Source organism: Orycteropus afer, unplaced genomic scaffold (genome assembly GCF_000298275.1).
Source record: "Orycteropus afer afer isolate SDZICR_OR568_19922 unplaced genomic scaffold, OryAfe1.0 scaffold00123, whole genome shotgun sequence".
In the NCBI taxonomy this organism is placed as follows: Eukaryota; Metazoa; Chordata; class Mammalia; order Tubulidentata; family Orycteropodidae; genus Orycteropus; species Orycteropus afer.
In genome coordinates this window covers 5,801,064-5,820,593 of record NW_006921710.1, presented here as the reverse complement: position 1 = coordinate 5,820,593, position 19,530 = coordinate 5,801,064, and the positions used below count along the sequence as shown (strand labels likewise).

The 19,530-nt window shown below is 47.8% G+C and overlaps 1 protein-coding gene across 1 annotated transcript in view; it reads left to right on the top strand.

Moving 5' to 3' along the window:
- Positions 1-12,825, top strand: part of SLC27A4 (solute carrier family 27 member 4) — a 26,287-nt gene extending 13,462 nt beyond the window's left edge. The window contains 9 exon segments of the mRNA XM_007944273.2: positions 2,648-2,717; positions 2,816-2,907; positions 4,378-4,487; positions 4,757-4,966; positions 5,112-5,238; positions 5,982-6,119; positions 6,355-6,519; positions 6,614-6,760; positions 12,668-12,825. Coding sequence (XP_007942464.2) covers positions 2,648-2,717; positions 2,816-2,907; positions 4,378-4,487; positions 4,757-4,966; positions 5,112-5,238; positions 5,982-6,119; positions 6,355-6,519; positions 6,614-6,760; positions 12,668-12,825 — 1,217 coding nt within the window.
- The last annotated feature ends 6,705 nt before the right edge of the window (positions 12,826-19,530 follow it).

The window sequence follows — 19,530 nt, the reverse complement described above, 5'->3', positions numbered from 1 at the left end:
CAATTAAAAAAAAAAAAAAAAAGTATTTGCAGTGAATAAGTCATTGGTCTTGCAAAATTCTATCATGGAATCTCTGGCATCATTTTTATAGGCCGTATTTTCCCAACTAGTGAGCTGCTTCTTTGTTTCCAACTTTTGCATTTTGATCACCACCAGCAATTATCAATACATCTTGATTGCATGTTTGGTCAATTTTAGGCTGCAGAATCTGGTGAAAATCTTCAATTTCTTCATCTTTGTCCTTAGTGGTTGGCATATAAATTTGAATAATAGTCCAATAGGTCTTCCTTATATGAGTGTGCATATAATCCTATGATTGACAACATTGTACTTCAGGATAGATCTTGAAATGTTCATTTTGATGATGAATGTGATGCCATTCTGCTTTAAATTGTTATTCCTGGCACAGTAGACCATATGATTGTCTGATTCCAAATGGCCAATACCAGTCCATTTCAGCTCACTAATACCTAGGATATTGATCTTTATGCATTCCAATTCAGTTTTTGCAACTTCCAGTTTTCCTAGTTCATACTCCATGTTTTCTACATTATGATTATTAATGGAGGTTTACAGCCGTGTCTTTTCATTTTGAGTTGTACCACATCAGCAAATGAAGGTCCCAAAGGCTTTTACTCCTTCCATGTCTTTAAGGTCAACTCTACTTTGAGGAGGCAGTTCTTCTCAGTCTTATTTTGAGCACCTCCCAACCTGAGGGGTGTATCCACAGTGTTCCCTTGTTATTCATCAGGTTTTCAGTGGCCAGTTTTTTTTCAGGAACAGACCTGGCCATGTCCTTCTTTCCAGTCTGTCTTAGACTAGAAGCTGTGATGAAACCTGTCCACCATGGGTGATCTTGCTGGTATTTGAAATATCAGTGGCATAGCTTCTGGCATTACCGCAACACACAAGCCACCACAGTATGACAAACTGACAGATGCGGGTGGTTCTGAAGGCTAGAAGTCAAGAAATCAAGATGTTAGCAGGGCCCTGTTTCCCCTGAAGGCTCTAGAGGACATCCTTCCATGCTTCTAGCTTCTTCTAGTGGTTGCTGGCAATCCTTGGTGTTCCCCTGCTGTGGCATATCACTCTGATCTCAGCTTTCATCTTCATACACCTGTGGTCTCTCTTTGTGTGTCTCTGTCCAACTTTCTTTCTTCTCATCAGGACACCAGGAGCCCTGGTAATGCAATGGTTAAGTACTCGGCTGCTGACCAAAATGTCAGTTCAAACCCACCATCTGCTCTGTGGGAGAAGGATGCAGCAATCTGCTTCCATAAAGATTACAGCTTAGAAACCCTATGGGACAGTCTGTTCTGTTAGAATTGACTCTATGGCAGTGGATAAGGACACCAGTCATTGGGTTGGGGCCCACCCTAATACAATGTCACTTCATCTTAATTTGATTTATATCTGTAAAGACCTATTTCCAAATAAATTCACCTTTGCAGGTTCCAGGTGGGAATGAATTTTTGGGGACACTAGTTGTTTTGGTTACCTAGTGCCGCTCTGACAAGAACATACCACAAATGGGATGGCCTTAACAAACAGGAGTTTATTCTCTTGCAGTTTGGAGGCTTTAAGTCCAAGTTCACAGTGCCAGGCTCTAGGGGCTGTGTGAAAGCTCCTCGACGTTGGGCTTCAGCTCTGCCTCTTGTTCCCAGCCCACTGAAGCTAGAGGCATCTCTTCACTCAGGCAGCTACTGGCTGCTGAGGCTAACAAGCCCAAGATCGACAAATAAAATGGCACAGTCCCGATGTTACAAAACCACACAGCAGGCCATTAATTCAAGTCCATTGTAAGTCCCAAGGTCGGCAGAGCATGGCAGACTGCTGAATAATGACATGGCTACACTCAGGGTCCAAGCGTGCCATAAACTAGAGACCATTCCCAAAGCTGTTTCTTATATACGGGAAGCAGATGACATACCCAAAGCAGCTACTCAGCTGCTTGTGATAGATCCCACCATGGAGCTGATTGCCAGTCTCATCATGGGGAATACTACATCCAGCTGCCCAGCCACTCAACCAGGCCTAGCCAAGTTGACACAAAAACATAACCACCACACTAGTACAAACTATAATGTGATAGTTTTGTACAGAGCAGAAGGGTGGGATGAATAAATGGTCAGTCTCTTCCTTTTCCTGAAATACCCCACTTGTACCTGATGCCTACCCATGCTCTAAGATTGGCATAGGCATCACCTCTTTCCAGAAGCTCACCCTGTTGCTACCTCCCCTTCCTTGAGACTGTGTTGGGTACCTCCACTGTTTTTTAACAGTTCCTGTGCTTCCCACCTTCATCCCAGCACTTTATGCTCAGTGTTGGAATTGCATACATACTTATCTAACTGTTCACCAAGCTGTGGCCTCCTTGAGAGCAGAACTGTGCACATCTTAGTCACTGATGTCTCCCCAGGCCCTGATGCAGGGTGAGGGCCCAGAAAACACTTGCTGAGTGGGTAGATGCAGATGTTAAAGCAGAGAGTAGTGTCTGGGGTCATCAGGGTTGGCTTCCTGGAAGAGATGTGACGGGAGCAGATGTTGAAGGATGCATACAGGCAGGCGTTCATCTGACTGTGTGCCCAGTCTTGTGTCAGGCTGTGCTGCCCCCCTCACAGCTGCCCACGTCTCTCTTTTCTGTCAGATAAGCTCTTCTATATCTACACATCAGGCACCACTGGGTTGCCCAAAGCTGCCATCGTGGTGCATAGCAGGTAAGGGGCAGGTGCCCAGGGTGGGTAGGTAGGCCTGTGAGCTTCTCCTCCTGCTTTTCCAGGCACCCACTGAGCCTTCCTACTCTCTTCCTTCCCAGATATTACCGCATGGCTGCGCTGGTGTACTACGGATTCCGCATGCGGCCGGATGACATTGTCTATGACTGTCTCCCCCTCTACCACTCAGCAGGTAATCCTGCCTAGCGCCCTCAGCCTCAGCACCCCCCTCAAATCCTCAGGGGCCCCACTCCCTACCATCAGCATGTTGTAGTGGAGACATGGGAGCTTAGAGTCCTATCTGAGTTAAAATCCCCATCTTGCCATTGATTCTATCTCATCTCCTCATCTATTAAATGAGCATAACTATGGCAGCTTCATGGCATGTGTAGCAGTGTCTCGCAGGGAGCCTGGGCAGGTCTGATAGCACTGCTGCTTGTCTCAGGGGCTTGGAGGGGTGAAGGGAGATAGAAATTGAACAAATACAGTTCCTCAATCATTTGTGAGTTTAGTGTAGGATGAATGATGGGAACCTACCTAACTCTAATACAAGACTTGCCACGGTGAGTGTGGAGGAGGGTAGGGAGTAGGAGCTGAGCACAAAAGAAGAGACTGGTCATGGGGGCCTTGGGGTGTCCTGGAGGAGGTGCATCCAAGCCGGGCAGATGTGAGATCAGTCCTCTTGATTGAATGGCAATGTTTAGGCATGGGAGCAGAAGCTTGGGGCCACCTGGAGACCCTGGGGGACAATCTGATCTCATTGGCACTGGGGAGCCATGTAAGGTATCTGAGCAGAGGAAAGCTGTGATCAGTTTGTATAGGAGGGACAGGATAAGATAGGGAGAGACTCAATTGGCATAACATACTACACAAAACATTGTTCCACCTCCTACTTTGGCGAGTAGCAACTGGGGTCTTAAAAGCTTGCAAGCTGCCACCTAGATGCAACGATGGGTCTCTCCTCGTCCAGAGCAAAGAAGAATGAAGAAAACAAAAAATTCACAGAAGCAATTAGTCCTAGAAACTGGTACACCATATGATCTGCAGCCTATATGATTATGAGACCAGAAGAACTAGATGGTGCCCAGCTACCACTGTCAACCACTTGAGGTGGGATCTATGTAGGAGATCCTGGATAGAGAGGGAGAACAATGTGGAACAAAAATCAAAATCATTTGGAGAAAAAAAAGGGGGGGGCAGGTTTGCTGTTCTGATAGAGCCTAAGACTGAGACTACAACCCCTAGCTGCCCTTCAGATCTGGAATTAAACCCATACCTGTGGCTTCCAGCCAAACAGAAGACAGGCATATGAGGTGAACATTTACCTGAGGTAGATACACTCCTTGGAGAGAACAACCATGGGAGAAAGAAGGGCTGTTTATGCACAGGGAGACAGCTCAAGGGGCAGGAGTGCATGGAGGGATGGACACAGGAAAGAGGTAACTGTCGGGAGGAAGTGGGAGGGGAGCTGTTGCATTGTGGTAAATTGTGGTCAATGTCATGAGACAAAGTGCATTTGAACTGCTGTATGGAAAGTGAGTTTGCTCTGTAAATTTTCACCCAAATCACAATAAAAAGAAAAAAGAAAGATAGGGGAAGGGGATGCTCTGGAAAGAAGAGTCTCCCACCTTCCTGACTCTAGGGCCCACCTCTCTGTCTTCAGGAAACATCGTGGGAATAGGGCAATGCTTGCTCCACGGCATGACAGTGGTGATCCGGAAGAAGTTTTCAGCCTCCCGATTCTGGGACGATTGTGTCAAGTACAACTGTACAGTGAGTGAGAAGGGAAGGGGTCTCCCCTGTCTCCTTGTTACTCTCCCACTAACCCCCCTTGGGGATGCCCATCTTGCAGCTGAGGTGGCCCCTTATTCACATGGAGTCATTCAGAGCACTCACCTTGTTCAGATGGGGAGACTAAGGCCCAGAATGGGAAAGCTAGCCCCTGGGGGAGAAGGTCTAGGTGGGGTAGGCGTTTGGGGATTGGGAGGTGGTGAAGTGACGGTAACCTCAGGAGCCTGGCATCACGCCAAGACTACCCCCAGATTGTGCAGTACATCGGCGAGCTGTGCCGCTACCTCCTCAACCAGCCACCCCGGGAGGCGGAAAACCAGCACAAGGTGCGCATGGCAATAGGTAACGGCCTCCGGCAGTCCATCTGGACCAACTTTTCCAGCCGCTTCCACATCCCCCAGGTGGCTGAGTTCTACGGAGCCACTGAGTGCAACTGCAGCCTGGGCAACTTCGACAGCCAGGTGTGGCCCGGGTGAGGGCACAGGCGGGGCCACCAGGGGGATGCATCATGGAAGGCACTGGGTGGGCAGAGGCAAGGGCAGAGTGCCAGCACAGGAGTATGGGTGCACCCACCTTCAACCCACACCCAAGTCTTGGCTTTCACAGGTAGGGGCCTGTGGCTTCAACAGCCGCATCCTGTCCTTTGTGTATCCCATCCGGCTGGTACGTGTCAATGAGGACACCATGGAGCTGATCCGGGGGCCTGATGGCATCTGCATTCCCTGCCAGCCAGGTCAGCCTGGGGCTGGACTTGGGAGCAAGAGGGGAAGGGTTTGGCCTAGAAAGGAAGTGGGACAGATGTAGGTAGCTGGGGAGGCCTGCTCCCATCAGTGGCCATCAGTTGTCACCATCAGATGCCTCTTCTATTAGTGCTATAGATCATTTATTTTTTTAATCTGTCCAGTCATTCATCCACTGTCCCATTCATCCACCAGTCCATTCATTTATTTGTATGTTAGCTTGAGAGAACTCTGGGTCACCGAGAATGATCCTGGCTGGGCTAGACACTTAGCTCTCTAATTTTGGCAAATTATCCAGCCTCTCTGTGCCTGATTTTCCTTATCTGCAAAGGGGGACAGTAGCAGCACCCACTTCATCAGGTTGACCTGAGGATGAAACATGACAAAGAATGTAACCTAAAGCTAGTTATGCAGAGCCGGGCTCACGGGCGGGCTTAATATATGCTGGCTTTTGGTTAGGCTGTCCACACAAGAGTTGACTACATGTTTGTTTCCTTGCTTATCTTTCCATCCATTCAGTGAACAAACATTACTGAGTGTCACTGTGTATCAGACATGCCAAGGCATGCTCCTTGCCCTCAGAGGGCTCCTAGGCTAGTGAAGAAATGGGGGCATTTCCATGGGAAGCAGTGGAACAGAGGTCAGATCAGAACACAGGGTGCATTGGGGGTGATGGAACAGGTAGAAGAGGGCACCTGAGATCTTCCAAACGTGACTCCACCTTCCCGGCCGCCAGGCGAGCCAGGCCAGTTGGTGGGCCGCATCATCCAGAAGGACCCCCTGCGCCGCTTCGATGGCTACCTCAACCAGGGTGCCAACAACAAGAAGATTGCCAATGATGTCTTCAAGAAGGGGGACCAGGCCTACCTCACTGGTGGGTGAGCCCCTTTCCCCAGGCCTTCAGCCCCTTTATCCCTTAGCAGCCCCTGCTTGGGGGAGGGAGGAATGAGGGAACCTTCCCTGCCTTCAGAGAACACCTCCCAGGTCTCCCCCAGTGCAGTCCTTATGGAAAAACAGGTCGTTGAGATCCAGTAAGGACAGGTTGGCTTAGGCTCCTGTGTCCAGAGGCGAGGCAGGCTCAAGCCCTGCATCACACGACTCCTCCCTAGGTGATGTGTTGGTGATGGATGAGCTGGGCTACCTGTACTTCCGAGACCGCACAGGGGACACGTTCCGCTGGAAGGGGGAGAATGTGTCTACCACCGAGGTAGAAGGCACACTCAGCCGCCTGCTGGACATGGCTGACGTGGCAGTGTATGGTGTGGAGGTGCCAGGTGTGTGTGGCGCCGTGGGGAGTGGGGAACACATGTGGAGAGGCACCACCAGGGGCACTGCCAGCTGCTTACTGTTCATCTTAACTGCCGCCAGGAACTGAGGGCCGAGCTGGAATGGCTGCTGTGGCCAAGCCAATTGGCAGCTGTGATCTGGAGCACTTTGCAAAGGTCCTGGAGAAGGAGCTGCCCCTGTATGCCCGCCCCATTTTCCTGCGCTTCCTGCGTGAACTGCACAAGACAGGTCTGTCGCCAGCCCCACTCAGCACTGAGAGTCTAGACCTAGGCCCTTTCCTGTTTCCTTCTGGAGGGGCCTGGGTAGCTGTCATTTGACTTTCACCCACAGCCTTGCTGGGGAGTTGATAAACTGACTTTCCAGTGTACAGGTGAGTAGCCTGAGCCTTCAGAGAGAGGAGGTTCACCCACTTATTAGTTCACCCAGATATTTATTGAGTGTTTGCTATATGCCAGAAGCCATGCTAGGCCTTAGGGATACAGGTAACAAATTTTAGCAAGACCTTTGCTTTCTTGGAATATCTAGAGCAGTGAGGGAGGCAGCCATAGGGCAGTGAGTTCTAAAGATGATGAATGGAATACAGAAGATTGGGCTGTCAGAACAATGAATGACAGGGTTTGGCCTGCTATTGGGATGACTGACAGGCTCCTGTGAAGGGGTGATGTTTAAACTGAGAATTGAATGAAAAGAAGTAGGAGGCATTCTCAGCTGTGAGAATAGCAGGTGTGAAGTCCCCAAGGCAGGAAGGAGCTTGGGTGCTGGAGGGATGAAAGGAGGCCCCTGAGGCTGGAGCAGAGTCAGGGGGCAGGCAGTGGAGTGAGGGCAGAGAGAACAGCAGGGGCCAGGACCCAGGGCCTTGTGGGCTGGAGTCAGGGTTTGGACTACCCAGGGGCAGTAAAGAGCTAAGGATACAAATGCACACATTTCCTGATTTTAAACTTTGCGATATCCCCTTGTTTTGTAAGAATGATAGCCTCTTGGTCTCTATACAGGTTCTCATGAGCACAAATCTGCCCTGGAAGGAGTACAGCTGGAATGCTCTTTGGAAGCGGGAATGGCTAGACTTCATCTTACCTTCTCATGATCACAATCTGGAATTCCCATTCTTCACAGTGTTATCCATAATTTGTTATGAGCCACACAGTCAAATGCCTTTGTATAGTCGATAAAACACAAGTAAACGTCTTTCTGGTGTTCTCTGCTTTCAGTCAAGATCCATCTGACATCAGCAGTGATAGCCCTTGTTCCATGTCCTCTTCTAAATCCAGCTTGAATTTCTGGAGGTTCCCTGTCAATATACTCCTGCAACCATTTTTGAATTATCTTCAGCAAAATTTTACTTGCATGTGGTATTAATGATACTGTTTGATAATTTCCACATTCTGTAGTATCACCTTTCTTTGGAATGGGCACAAATATGGATCTCTTCCAATCAGTTGTCCAGATAGATGTCTTCCAAGTATCTTAGCATAGATGAGCAAACGCCTCCAGTGCTGCATTCATTTGCTGAAACATCTCATCCATTTGCATGAATTCCTGGAGCCTTGTTTTTTGCCAATTCAGTGAAGCTTGAACTTCTTCCTTCAGTACCGTTGGTTCTTGATCATGTGCTACCTCCTGAAATAGCGGAACATTGATAAATTCTTTTTAGTCCAGTGACTGTGTATTCTTTCCATCTTCTTCTGATGCTCCCTGCATCATTCAATATTTTGCCCATAGAATCCTTCAGTGTAGCAACTTGAGGCTTGAATTTTTTCTTCAGTTCTTTCAGCTTGAGAAATGCAGAGCGTGTTCTTCCCTTTGGGTTTTCTGTCTCCAGGTCTTTGCATGTTTCATTATAATACTTAACTTTATCTTTTTGAGCTACCCTTTGGAATCTCCTATTCAGCTCTTTTATCTGTCATTTCTTCTTTTCACTTTAACTACCCTCCATTCAAGAGTGAGTTTCAGAGTCTCTCTTGACATCCATTTTGGTCTTTCTTCCTTTCTGTCTTTTTAATGACCATTTGCTTTCTTCGTGTGTGATGTTCTTTATGTCATCCTACAACTTGTCTGGGTTTCGGTCATTGATATTCAGTGCATCAAATCTGTTCTTCAAATGATCTCTAAATTCAGGTGAGATATAATCAAGGTCATATTTTGGCTCTTGTGGACTTGTTTTAATTTGCTTCAGCTTCAACTAGAACTTGCAAGTGAGCAATTGATCTGTTCCACAGTCAGCTCCTGGCCTTGTTTTGACTAATGGTATTGAATTTCTCCATCACCTCTTTCCACACATATAGTCTATTTGATTCCTGTATATTCCATTGGGTGAAGTCCACGTGTATCATCATCATATATGTTGTTGAAAAAAAAGGTATTTGCAATATATAATTCATTGGTCTTGCAAAATTCTATCATGCAATCTCTAGCATCATTTCTATCACCAAGGCCTTATTTTCCAACTACTGATGCTTCTTTGTTTCCAACTTTCACATTCCAATCATCAATAATTATCAATACATCTTGATTGCATGTTTGGTCAATTTTAGACTGTACAAGTTGGTAAAAATCTTCAATTTCTTCATCTTTGGCTTTAGTGGTTGGTGTGTAAATTTGAATAATAGCAATATTAACTGGTTTTCTTTGTAGGTATGGATATTGTCTGATCATTGGCAGCACTGTAGTACAGGATAGATCTTGAAATGTTTTTTTTTTTTTTATGATGAATGTGATACCATTTCTCTTCAATTTGTCATTCCTGGCATAGTAGACTATCTGATTGTGTGATTCAAAATGGCCAATACCAGTCCATTTCAGCTCACTAAAGCCTAGGACATCAACCTTTATACGTCCCATTTCATTTTTGACAACTTCCAATTTTTCTAGATTCATACTTTGTACATTCCATATTCCGATTATTAATGAATGCTTTTAGCTATTTCTTCTCATTTTGAGTTGTGCCATTTCAGCAGATGAAGGTCCTGAAAGCTTTACTCTATCCACATCATTAAGATTGACCTTACTTTGAGGAGGCCACTCTTCCTCAGTGGGATTTTGAGTGCCTTCCAACCTGAGGGGCTCACCTTCTGGCACTATTTTTTATTATTATTATTGTGATTTGGGTGAAAATTTACAGAGCAAATACACTTTCCATACAGCAGTTCACATACACTTTGTCTCATGATATTGACCACAATTTACCACAATGCAACATCTTCCCTCCCACTTCCTCCCGATAGTTAACCTCTTCTCTGTGTCCATCCCTCCATGCACTCCTGCCCCCTAAGCTGTCTCCCTGTGCATAAACAGCCCTTCTTTCTCCCATGGTTGTTCTCTCCAAGGAGTGTATGTACCTCAGGTAAATGTTCAGCTCATATGCCTGTCTTCTGTTTGGCTGGAAGGCACAGGTGTGGATTCAATTCCAGACCTGAAGGGCAGCCAGGGGCCATAGTCTCAGTGGTTCTACGAAGCTTTATTGGACCAGCAAACCTGGTCCCCCCCTCCTTTTTTTTTTTTTCTCAAATGATTTTGATTTTTGTTCCACATTGTTCTCCCTCTCTATCCAGGATCTCCTACATAGATCCTCTTCCAAGTGGTTAACAGTAGTAGCCGAGCACCATCTAGTTCTTCTGGTCTCATAGTCTAATAGACTGCAGATTGGATGGTATACCAGTCGCTAGGACTAACTGTTTCCATGAATTTTTGGTTTTCTTCATTCTTCTTTGCTCTGGATGAGGAGAGTCCCATTGTTGCATCTAGGTGGCAGCTTGTAAGCTTTTAAGTTCCCAGTTGCTACTCACCACAGTAGGAGGTGGAACAATGTTTTGTGTAGTATGTTATGCCAATTGAGCTTGATGCCCTCTGCAATTATGGTCCCAAGCCCACAGGTTCAACTACTCAGTCCCTCTGGGTAGCTGGCTGTGACCAAGCAGTGACTACAACCTTGCCCCTTGTCAGCTCCCCACTATACACCTGGGAATTCAGATCATACACATAGAGTTATAGAACCATTGTCTGCCAACCCTATACATGTTCTTGGGTACACTCCCCACTTCATAGACATACCTAATAGTTCAGCCTGTCCACCCATCTATCCAACCATATCCCCATGTTTGCCTTCACTAACAATGCCGTACTATATGTACGAAAGGGCTCATCTTTATTGTCTGTACTTCCCACATACCTCTCTATGTCTTTCTCTTCCTCAGTGCCCCTATATTGATCACTCACATTTGATACATTGCCCTTCTCTTCACTCAAATCAAAATTTATCTCTATCTAACAGTGTTCCCTACCCTCCCCTCACACCCCTGGTAACCAACAAAGAAAATGTCCTTCCATAGATAAACGTTTCCTTGACTTTTACAATAACAGACTAATACAATATTTGTCCTTTTGTGATTGACTTATTTCACTCAGCATAATGTCCTCCAAGTTCATCCACTTTATGCAGTGTTTTGCAGATTCTACATTATTCTTTAGGGTTGCATAGTATTCCATTGTATGTATGTACCATAGTTTGGATATCTATTCCTCAGTTGATGGACACCTAGGTTGTTTCCATCTTTTGGCTATTGTAAATAGTGCTGCAATGAACATGGGTGTGCATATGTCTGTTCGTTTCATGGCTCTCACTTCTTTAGGATATATACCTAGTAATGGAATAGCTGGGTCAAATGGCATTTCTAGTTCCAACTTTTGAAGGAATCGTCATACTGCTTTCCACAATGGTTGTACCATTTTATAGTCCCACCAGCAGTGTATGAGAGTCCCAATCTCTCCACATCTTCTGGCACTATTTGAGACAGTGTGTCACTGCTATTCATAGTTTTCACTGGCCAGTTTTTTGGGAAGTAGATGGCCCCTTCCTTCTTACCAGTCTGTCTTAGTCTGGAAGCTCCGCTGAAACCTGTCCACCATGGGTGACTAATACCAGTGTCATAGCCTCCAGCCTCATAGAAACATGTGAGTCACCACAGTAAGACAAACTGATGATGAATGGTGGCAGATGGGGGTTAGAATCCATAAAATACAGATGAACACCAGCTTCAATGGGTAGATGGACAGACAGATCACACTTGTACACTGTAAGCGCTCACATAAAAGCAGCCGTCACAGTCAGAAAACCTGAGTTCTGCTCTCCACTCAGTACGCAAGTGGCTTCCCCTCTTCAGGTCTCAGTTTCCTCATATACATAATGGGGGGGGTGTTGCGGTCCCCCTTACCAGGGCTTCTCTTAGAAGCAGTGCCTAATGTAATGGATGGAGCATCCTTTTTTTGGGGGGGGCATGAAAATATACAGAGCGGAACATCTACCAGTTCAACAAGCGCTATGTGTACATTTCCGTTACATTGATTATATTCTTCACATTGTGTAGCCATTCTCACTATTTGTTTCCAAATTATTCTACTATCATTAAGATAAACTTACTGCTCCCTCAGCTTCTCATCTAACCTTTCAAACTGCTATTGTCATAGTTCTTTAAAAGAGCCTTCTGAGCAAGAAGAGAGCTCCAGTGGCGTAGTGCCTAAGGCATTTGACTGCTAACCAAAAGACTGGCAGTTCAAACCCACCAGCCACTCAGAAGGAAGGTTGGGCAATCGACTTCTGTAGTGATACCACCTCGGAAACCCAAGGAGGAGTCGCTATGAGTCGGATCCGACTCGATGGCAGTGAGTTTGGTTTTTTTTTTTTGTTATTCTTCTGAGCAAAGAAGGACACAGAGAAAAGGTAACCACAGGGAAGAAATGGGAAGAGTGCTGTTACATTGTGGGAATTGCATTCAACGTCAAAACAAAACATATGAACGATTGACTGAAAAACCAATTTGCTCTGTAAACTTTCATGCAAATCACAAAAGTTAAAAAAAGCAGATATCCTTTACTTATTAAACTTTAATTAAAGATTACTTCAGGCGATAGTTTCAGTTTAAGATTTAAAGATGATCTCAGCGCAATAGTTTGAAGGCGTCCTTTGGTGGAGCATTCTTTATAAACTGTAAAGGGCCATGCCCCCTTTCCCTCACTGCCCCTTTCTCTGCTTTCTCCAGCCCTCCTCCTTCCCTCCAGCACTACTGGTTGGGTTCTTGGGAGTTTGGGCCCCTGCCCTGCACCATCTGATTTTCTTCTCTCTTGTCTCCCCTACTCCCCCAGGGACCTATAAATTCCAGAAGACAGAGCTACGGAAGGAAGGCTTTGACCCAATTGTTGTAAAAGACCCACTGTTCTATCTGGACAGCCGGAAGGGCCGTTACATCCCACTGGACCAAGAAGCCTACATCCGCATCCAGGCAGGCGAAGAGAAGCTGTGATTTGCCCCTGCACCCCTCTGAGGGCCGGTGGATGCTGGATCCAGAGCCCCAGCTCCTGCCTCAGAGGGGTCTTGGGTAATGCCAGACCAAAGCAAGCAGGGCCCAGCACCTCCACCCCGAGGTGCTCTCCCCCTCCCCTGAAAACTGCCAAGTGACTCACTGCCACCTCCCCAACCCCGACTGAGGTTTTCTGTGAAAGCCTCATGTCCATGTTATGTCTTCGAGGCCAGAGGGGCCTCCCTCAGGATGATCTTTTGAGTCAGGGCAGGAAGGGGTGGCAGGGTCACCAAGCTCTCCCAGAGAGCAGGCACTTGTAAATGGGACCAGGGCGAAAGCCCCCAGACTCAGGAAGCCAGCAGAGTGGGCAGGGGCAGCAGTGGTCCAGCTGATCAGGTGGCCAAAGAGGCCTAAGCCACTCAGGCCTGCCCACATCTCCCAGGAGACTAAGAGGAGGACCTGGCATGGCCCCAGCTGCCCCATCTGCAGCAGAAGGCCCAGACAGAATGCCCCTGCTCCCCCTCATCCTCCTCTCCCTAGGTTGTTGCCTGGCTGATCCTTAGGCAGGGATTTTCAGTCTTTGTGGGTTTGTCCATGTCACCCTCTCTGTCTCAGTCCTGGCCTGGCTCTGAGAGGAAGAGGAATGGGGTGGGGGGCTCAGGAGCCAATAAATTCTGCCTTGACTCCCCCAGCCTGTGTGCACACCAGCTGAGCTCACTCTAACCCAAGCCCCCCAGTCTGTCTTCCTGGTTCTGCTCGGGCTCTACCTTCTGACCCATTCACTCACTCATCCATTTAGACCTTGGGAATCTGGCATATAAAATGCTACAGCCCTTGCCCTTAATCTGAAGTCTCCAACAGGAAGTCCCCACCTGAGTCTGGCAAGGTGATTAACTGTGTGGGCTTGTAAGTCCAAAACTACCTCTGTTGCTTAAAAAGTTGTGGCTTTGAACAGTGAGTTAGTATCTTCAGCTATGAAATGGAAGTAATCATTTAAAGGGATTCAGAAAGCTAAAGTAGCCATTATGATGAAGGCACTGCTCAGAGTCTTTGAAGGGAAAACCATAACTTAGGGCAGGGTCACATCTGCAGACCCTTGCTCATGCTTTTCCCTCTTTCTGGGGTGCATGTCCCCATTTGCTTAGGGGCTAGAGAGGCTGGCTCTGAAAGCTAGAGCATGGCTGCCTAACCCAGCCTGTGCAGAGTACAGGCAAGTTCCTGGAGCAGAGTCTTAACAGCCATGCTGTCAGCAGTGCCAGTTGACAGCCAGCACCATCAGGGAGTCACCAGCCAGGAAAGTCACGGCTCAATGGGACAGCCTAGGACAGAGAGTGGTATGTGCCTCTGCTGTGTGCTGGCTACTTTTAGCTTCACTATTTAACCCTTAACACAAATTATGAGGTGGATTTTATAAATGGGATTTTAAGGAAAGAACCAGAACTTGCAGATTTTGAGTCACTTAGCCCAGGTCATACAGCAAGTACTGAGACTGGAACGCAAGCTCCAGCCTGGCTCCAGAAGCCTGTGTAGTGGTCATTGGACAACCCTCCCTCCTGGTAGCAGAGGGTTCCATTCCACGAATGTTGATTCTGCTAGCTATGCCCTAGGCCAGCAAGCAGTTCAGGTGGAAGGTGCCCTAGTAGAGAAATCTGAAGTGCCTAGTAGGAGGAGTGACCTTTCAAAGAGAGATGAGCCTGGTGCCTCTCTTGGTACAAGGAGGGAACAGAGCTAGAGTGGGGCCCTCTGGGAGATGCTGAGGACACATGGATGCGTATATGTAGTGCCCTGTTATTGCCAGCAGAGGGCGTGCAGGGCTTGGAAAATTCAGTCCCAGCTCCCAGCTGAGGGAAAGGTTGGGGACAGGGGCTCAGAGCCCCTACCCTTACCCAAAAGCAGATGCCCAACCCAGAAGGCCCTATTGTGGTCAGGCTTCCAAGAGGCTGGACTTGGCTGAAGTATGGCTTTCTGTCTTTAATCCTCGGTAGTGAGTTCTCTACAATAGGACGAAGCCCCCTGTGGGGCCTGGTTCTCTCTCAAGGTTGACACAATCACCAAAAGGCAATGTGGAGTAGTAGTTAAGAGCTCCAGCTTGAGTCAGACAGGCTCATGGTCAACTCCCAGGTCTGCCATTTGCTAAGCGATACCTCAGTTTCCTCTCCCATAAATAGAGGTCAGGGAATCCTAGGTCAGGATAGTTGTGAAAATGCAATGAGATAGTGAATGAAAATCTCGTAGCACAGAGCCTGGTGCTGATCTCTGCTCGATACATAGTAAGAGAAGACAAGGCGATATGTTCACGTCAGACATCAAACCAAACCCACTGCCATCAAGTCTATTCTGACTCAGCGACAGGGTAGAACTGCCCCATGGATTTCCAAGACTGTAAATCCTTACAGAAGCAGACTGCCTTTCTTTCTCCTGTGGAGCAGCTGGTGGGTTCAACCCTCAATCCTTTGGTTACCAGCCCAATGCTTTCATTCTAACACCACCAGAACTCCTCCTTTTAAGACATCAAAACCCACTGCCATCAAGTCAATTCCAACTCATAGCGATCTTACAGGACAGAACAGAACCCTCCTGTATGGTTTCTAAGGCTGTGAAAGATGAAGCAGAATGGCCTATCTTCCTCCTGCAGAGGCGGTGGTGAGTTTGAACTGCCAGCCTTTTGATTAGCAGCCTAGTGCTTTAACCACTACACCACCAGAGCGCTTTGAAGACATCAGAATAAGCCTAAATTTCCCACTTCTGCATGGGAGCTCCCCCCACCCATAAAGGAGTGGGACTGGTTGGTCACTGGCCCTTGAAGCTCTCAGGTTTGAATCTGGTCCTCCTGGCTGTGTGTGAGTCATCTCCATGCAGCACACAGTAGGTGCTCAATAAATGCTTGTGAAGTCAATTAACAGCAATAGTAATATTGTTTATAGGCATTTCTCAACATTTATTCTCAGTGCTTCAAGGTTTACAAAGCCCTCTGTAAGTTCTTTTACTGAACTGGTTGTAAATGTCTACTCTGCGGGGGTGCGCAGGCAGATGCTGGGGTGAGCAAGATAGAGACCCAGATTCTCCTCTGCCCTCAGGGAGCCCACCATCTGCAGGGGGCCCGGAGGCTAACAGAGAAAAAGTGAAGTGCTGAACTAGGAGCCCTGATGGCGCAGTGGTTAAGTGCCCGGCTGCCAACAGAAAGGTCTGTGGTTAGAACCTCCCTGAGAGAAAGATGATGCAGCAGTCTGCTTCTGTAAAGATTGTTGTTGTTATGTGCCGTCAAGTCAGACCTGACTCATAGCGACCCCTCCTTGGGTTTCCGAGGCAGTATCACTACGGAAGTAGATTGCTCCATCTTCCTTCTGAGGAGTGGCTGGTGGGTTTGAACCGCCAGCCTTCTGGTTAGCAGTCAAATGCTTTAGGCACTATGATACCGGAGCTCCCTTGGAAATCTTATGGGGCAGTTTCTACTCTACCCTATAGGGTCGGGATCAACAGCAACGTGTCTGGGTGTTCTGAACTGCAGCTAACCCAGCCCTGGCAGGGAGGCAGAGGGGCACATTTCGTGGTCAGGGAATTTCAAGGAAGAGTTATCCAAAAACGAACAAGGGGAGGAGGGAGGGCCCGGCGTGTTCCAGACAGAGAGCTGCAACATGTAAAGGTCTGGAGGGGAAGGGCAGGCCAAGCAGATGAAGTTCAGTGAGGCTGCAGTGTTAATGGGGTCTGGGAGAAGGGGATGGAGTTGAGACAGATATGAGAAGTTAATCCTTTGTGGGCATTTCTACTTGCACTCCTCCTGAGACTGGGATAGGAAATCCTTGTATCCAGTCAAACCCACTTCTTGAACTCTTGCTCCTAGTCACCATGTGTGAGCACCTACCATGTGCCAGGCACTGTCACCAAGCTTTATCTGAATTATTTCCCTCAGTCCAGAGCACAAAGTAGGTACCGTTTTTATCCCCATTCCACAGATGAAGAAGCTGAAGCTTACCAAGCCAGTCTCCCCAAAGACCACAAAGCCTGTGAATGGCAGAGCTGGTATGAAAGGCCCCTCCCAAACCTCAGTGTTCCTATCAGCAACTTGCCTGCTCCACGCAGGGAGGCCAAAGGAGCTTGCCTCAAGCCACCCTGGAGGTCTGTCCCACCCTCAGGACAGGCAAGTGGCCAAGTGGCCGCCCAGACCAGTGCTTGGCGTATCACTTTCAACTCCTGGGAAGAAGGTTAAATACCTCTGAGGGGCCCACTGAGGCGGCAGCAACAACGGAGGGGCAGCCAAGTGACTTTCAAAGGGGCCTGAATGCGTGGCCAGACCCTCCCCTAAGGAGGGGGCACAGCTTCCTCCCAGCCTAATGATATTCTGGGCTCAGCCCTAGTCTTTGGCGGCAGTTTAACCCGAGCCAGGGCGGATTTCTTTCTCACTGATCTCAGCTTGACACTCAATTAGCACAAGAATGGGAGGAGGAAGCCTGTGAGAGGCGCCTCCCAGCCTCCCGGGGCGCAAGAGGGGAGCAGGCGGGCAGACAAAGGGCAGCGGGCAGGGGGGCACCCGCGCCTTCACCTCCCCTGCCGACCCCGCCATTGTCTCCCTAGGAGCTTCAGAGGGGATGGAGGCTGTTGCCCGGGCTGGCCGGCCTGCTGGAGGGGACAGGGGATGGGGCCCAAGTGGATCTGAGGAAAAGGCATTTGGGTGAGCCTAGCCCAATCTGGTAGCATAGTGGCTAAAGCACTTGATTGCTAACCAGAAGGCTGGCAGTTCAAACCCACCAGCCACTCCTCAGAAGGAAGGTTGGGCAATCCTACTTCCGTAAACCCAAGGAGGGGTCGCTATGAGTCGGGGCCGACTTGACAGCACATAACAACAACAACAACAAGAAGCCCAATGGGAGGCAGTGAGAATCAGTGGGTAGGGGCAAGGATCCTGGAGGCACAAAAACCTGGGATTGAGGCCTGACACCTAGGGGTCCTTAGGCATGCCACAACTTTTGAGCCTAGGTTTTTGCATCTAAAAATTGGGGGTGATAATAGTCTCAACCTCATGGATTATCTTTGAGGAACCTATTGAAGGAGCTCTGGTGGTGCAGTGCCAAAGGCATTTGACTGCTAACCAGAAGGCTGATGATTCAAACCCACCAGCCACTCCATGGAAGGAAGATGGGGCAATGTACTTCTAAAGATTTACTGCCTTGGAAACCCAGTGGGGGTTGCTATGAGTTGCAACTGACTCGATGACAGTGGGTTTGGTTCTGGTTTGCATGTAAAGCACCTGTCGGGTGCAAAGTGGGCATTCAATAAATATTCATTCAATGAAAATAATATGTTAACTATTACTGTTATTAATTAAGGAGTTGAATAGGCTTGGGGTCAGGAGAAGGAAAGACTTCATAAGAGAGTTGGACATCCCCAGAATGGACTGACTGACTCAAGTAAGCTCCTAGACTCTGGGGCTATGCATGGAGAAACTAGAGGACCGTTTCCTCATTGAGATGTACCCTTTCCCTCCTCACCTCCACCTCCCATAATCCCCTGTGGATTTTGGCTTACTTGTCACTTCCTTTGGGAAGCCTTCCTTTGCTTTGGAAAAGGGGCTCACAGGCTCAGTACTCCCCTTCATAGCACTCATCGACAGTGTGGTCCATCTCTCCATGGCTTTTCCTAGAACATCCCAGAAAGACGGAGACCTATTGATTGGTCTTGCTCACCATCGTGTTCCCAGCACCAGCACTGGGCCTGGCACATAATAGGAGCACAACAAATGCTTGTCAAGTGGATGATGCTCTTTCAAATCCTTCTTAGATCTCTGTTTTGTCTGGAAGGTGGCAGTTCCCAGGGCCAGGGGAGATTCAGCTTACTTTGGGGTGGGCTCAGACTGTAAAGGGCTCTGAGTGCTTTCTAGGTAGAAAGGCCCTTTATCTTGGCAAAGGGAGGCCATGAAAAACCTGTTAGCAGGAGAGTAATACTTGTTCATCCATTCACTTCACTCATTCACACATTCAGCAAACATTTATCAAACTTCCACCCCCATTACAATATGCAAATCCCCTTACTATGCATGCTAAAGACCAAAGATGAATCAGACAAGGTTTCTGCATGGTAGGGGCTAAGAAGCCGGTAGAAGAACCTTAGAATATTTTTGTTGAGTGGACCTTAAGAAATCATTTGGTCTTAGTTTTTACAGAATGGGGAAACTGAGTTCCAGAGTGGAAGTGACTTACCCACATAGCATGGGGAATGTGGGGCATTTCTATTCCACAAGATTCCTTTGTGCTTTTTGAGGACCAGGAATGTGTCTATTTTGTCTTTGTTTTGCCAGTACCTTGGAACAGTGCCTGGCACATGGAAAAGGCTTATGGAACTGAACTGTACAATGAAGCCAAGGATTGGAGGGAGGGAAACAGGCCAGAGAGGAAGTAGGTACAAGTAAGACGTGATGAGCTGGAGAGGGGTGGTGGTGGTGGAAGAATTAGGGGTTGCAAAATCAGATTAAAAGAGAGGCTAATCCAAATTTGGTGATAGGATGTGGGAGATGAGGGAGAGAGAAGTAAGCACAATGTCCAGATTTCTTGCTTGTGGTATTCCTGAGACGGAGAACACTTTTTCAGGGAAAGAGGCATTATGCCAAGAATTCGTGTAGTCTTCACAACCACCCTATGAAGTAGGGGCTGTTATCATCCCTTTACAGATGAGGAAGCTGAGGCATAAAGATGTTAAGGGACTTGCCTCAAGACA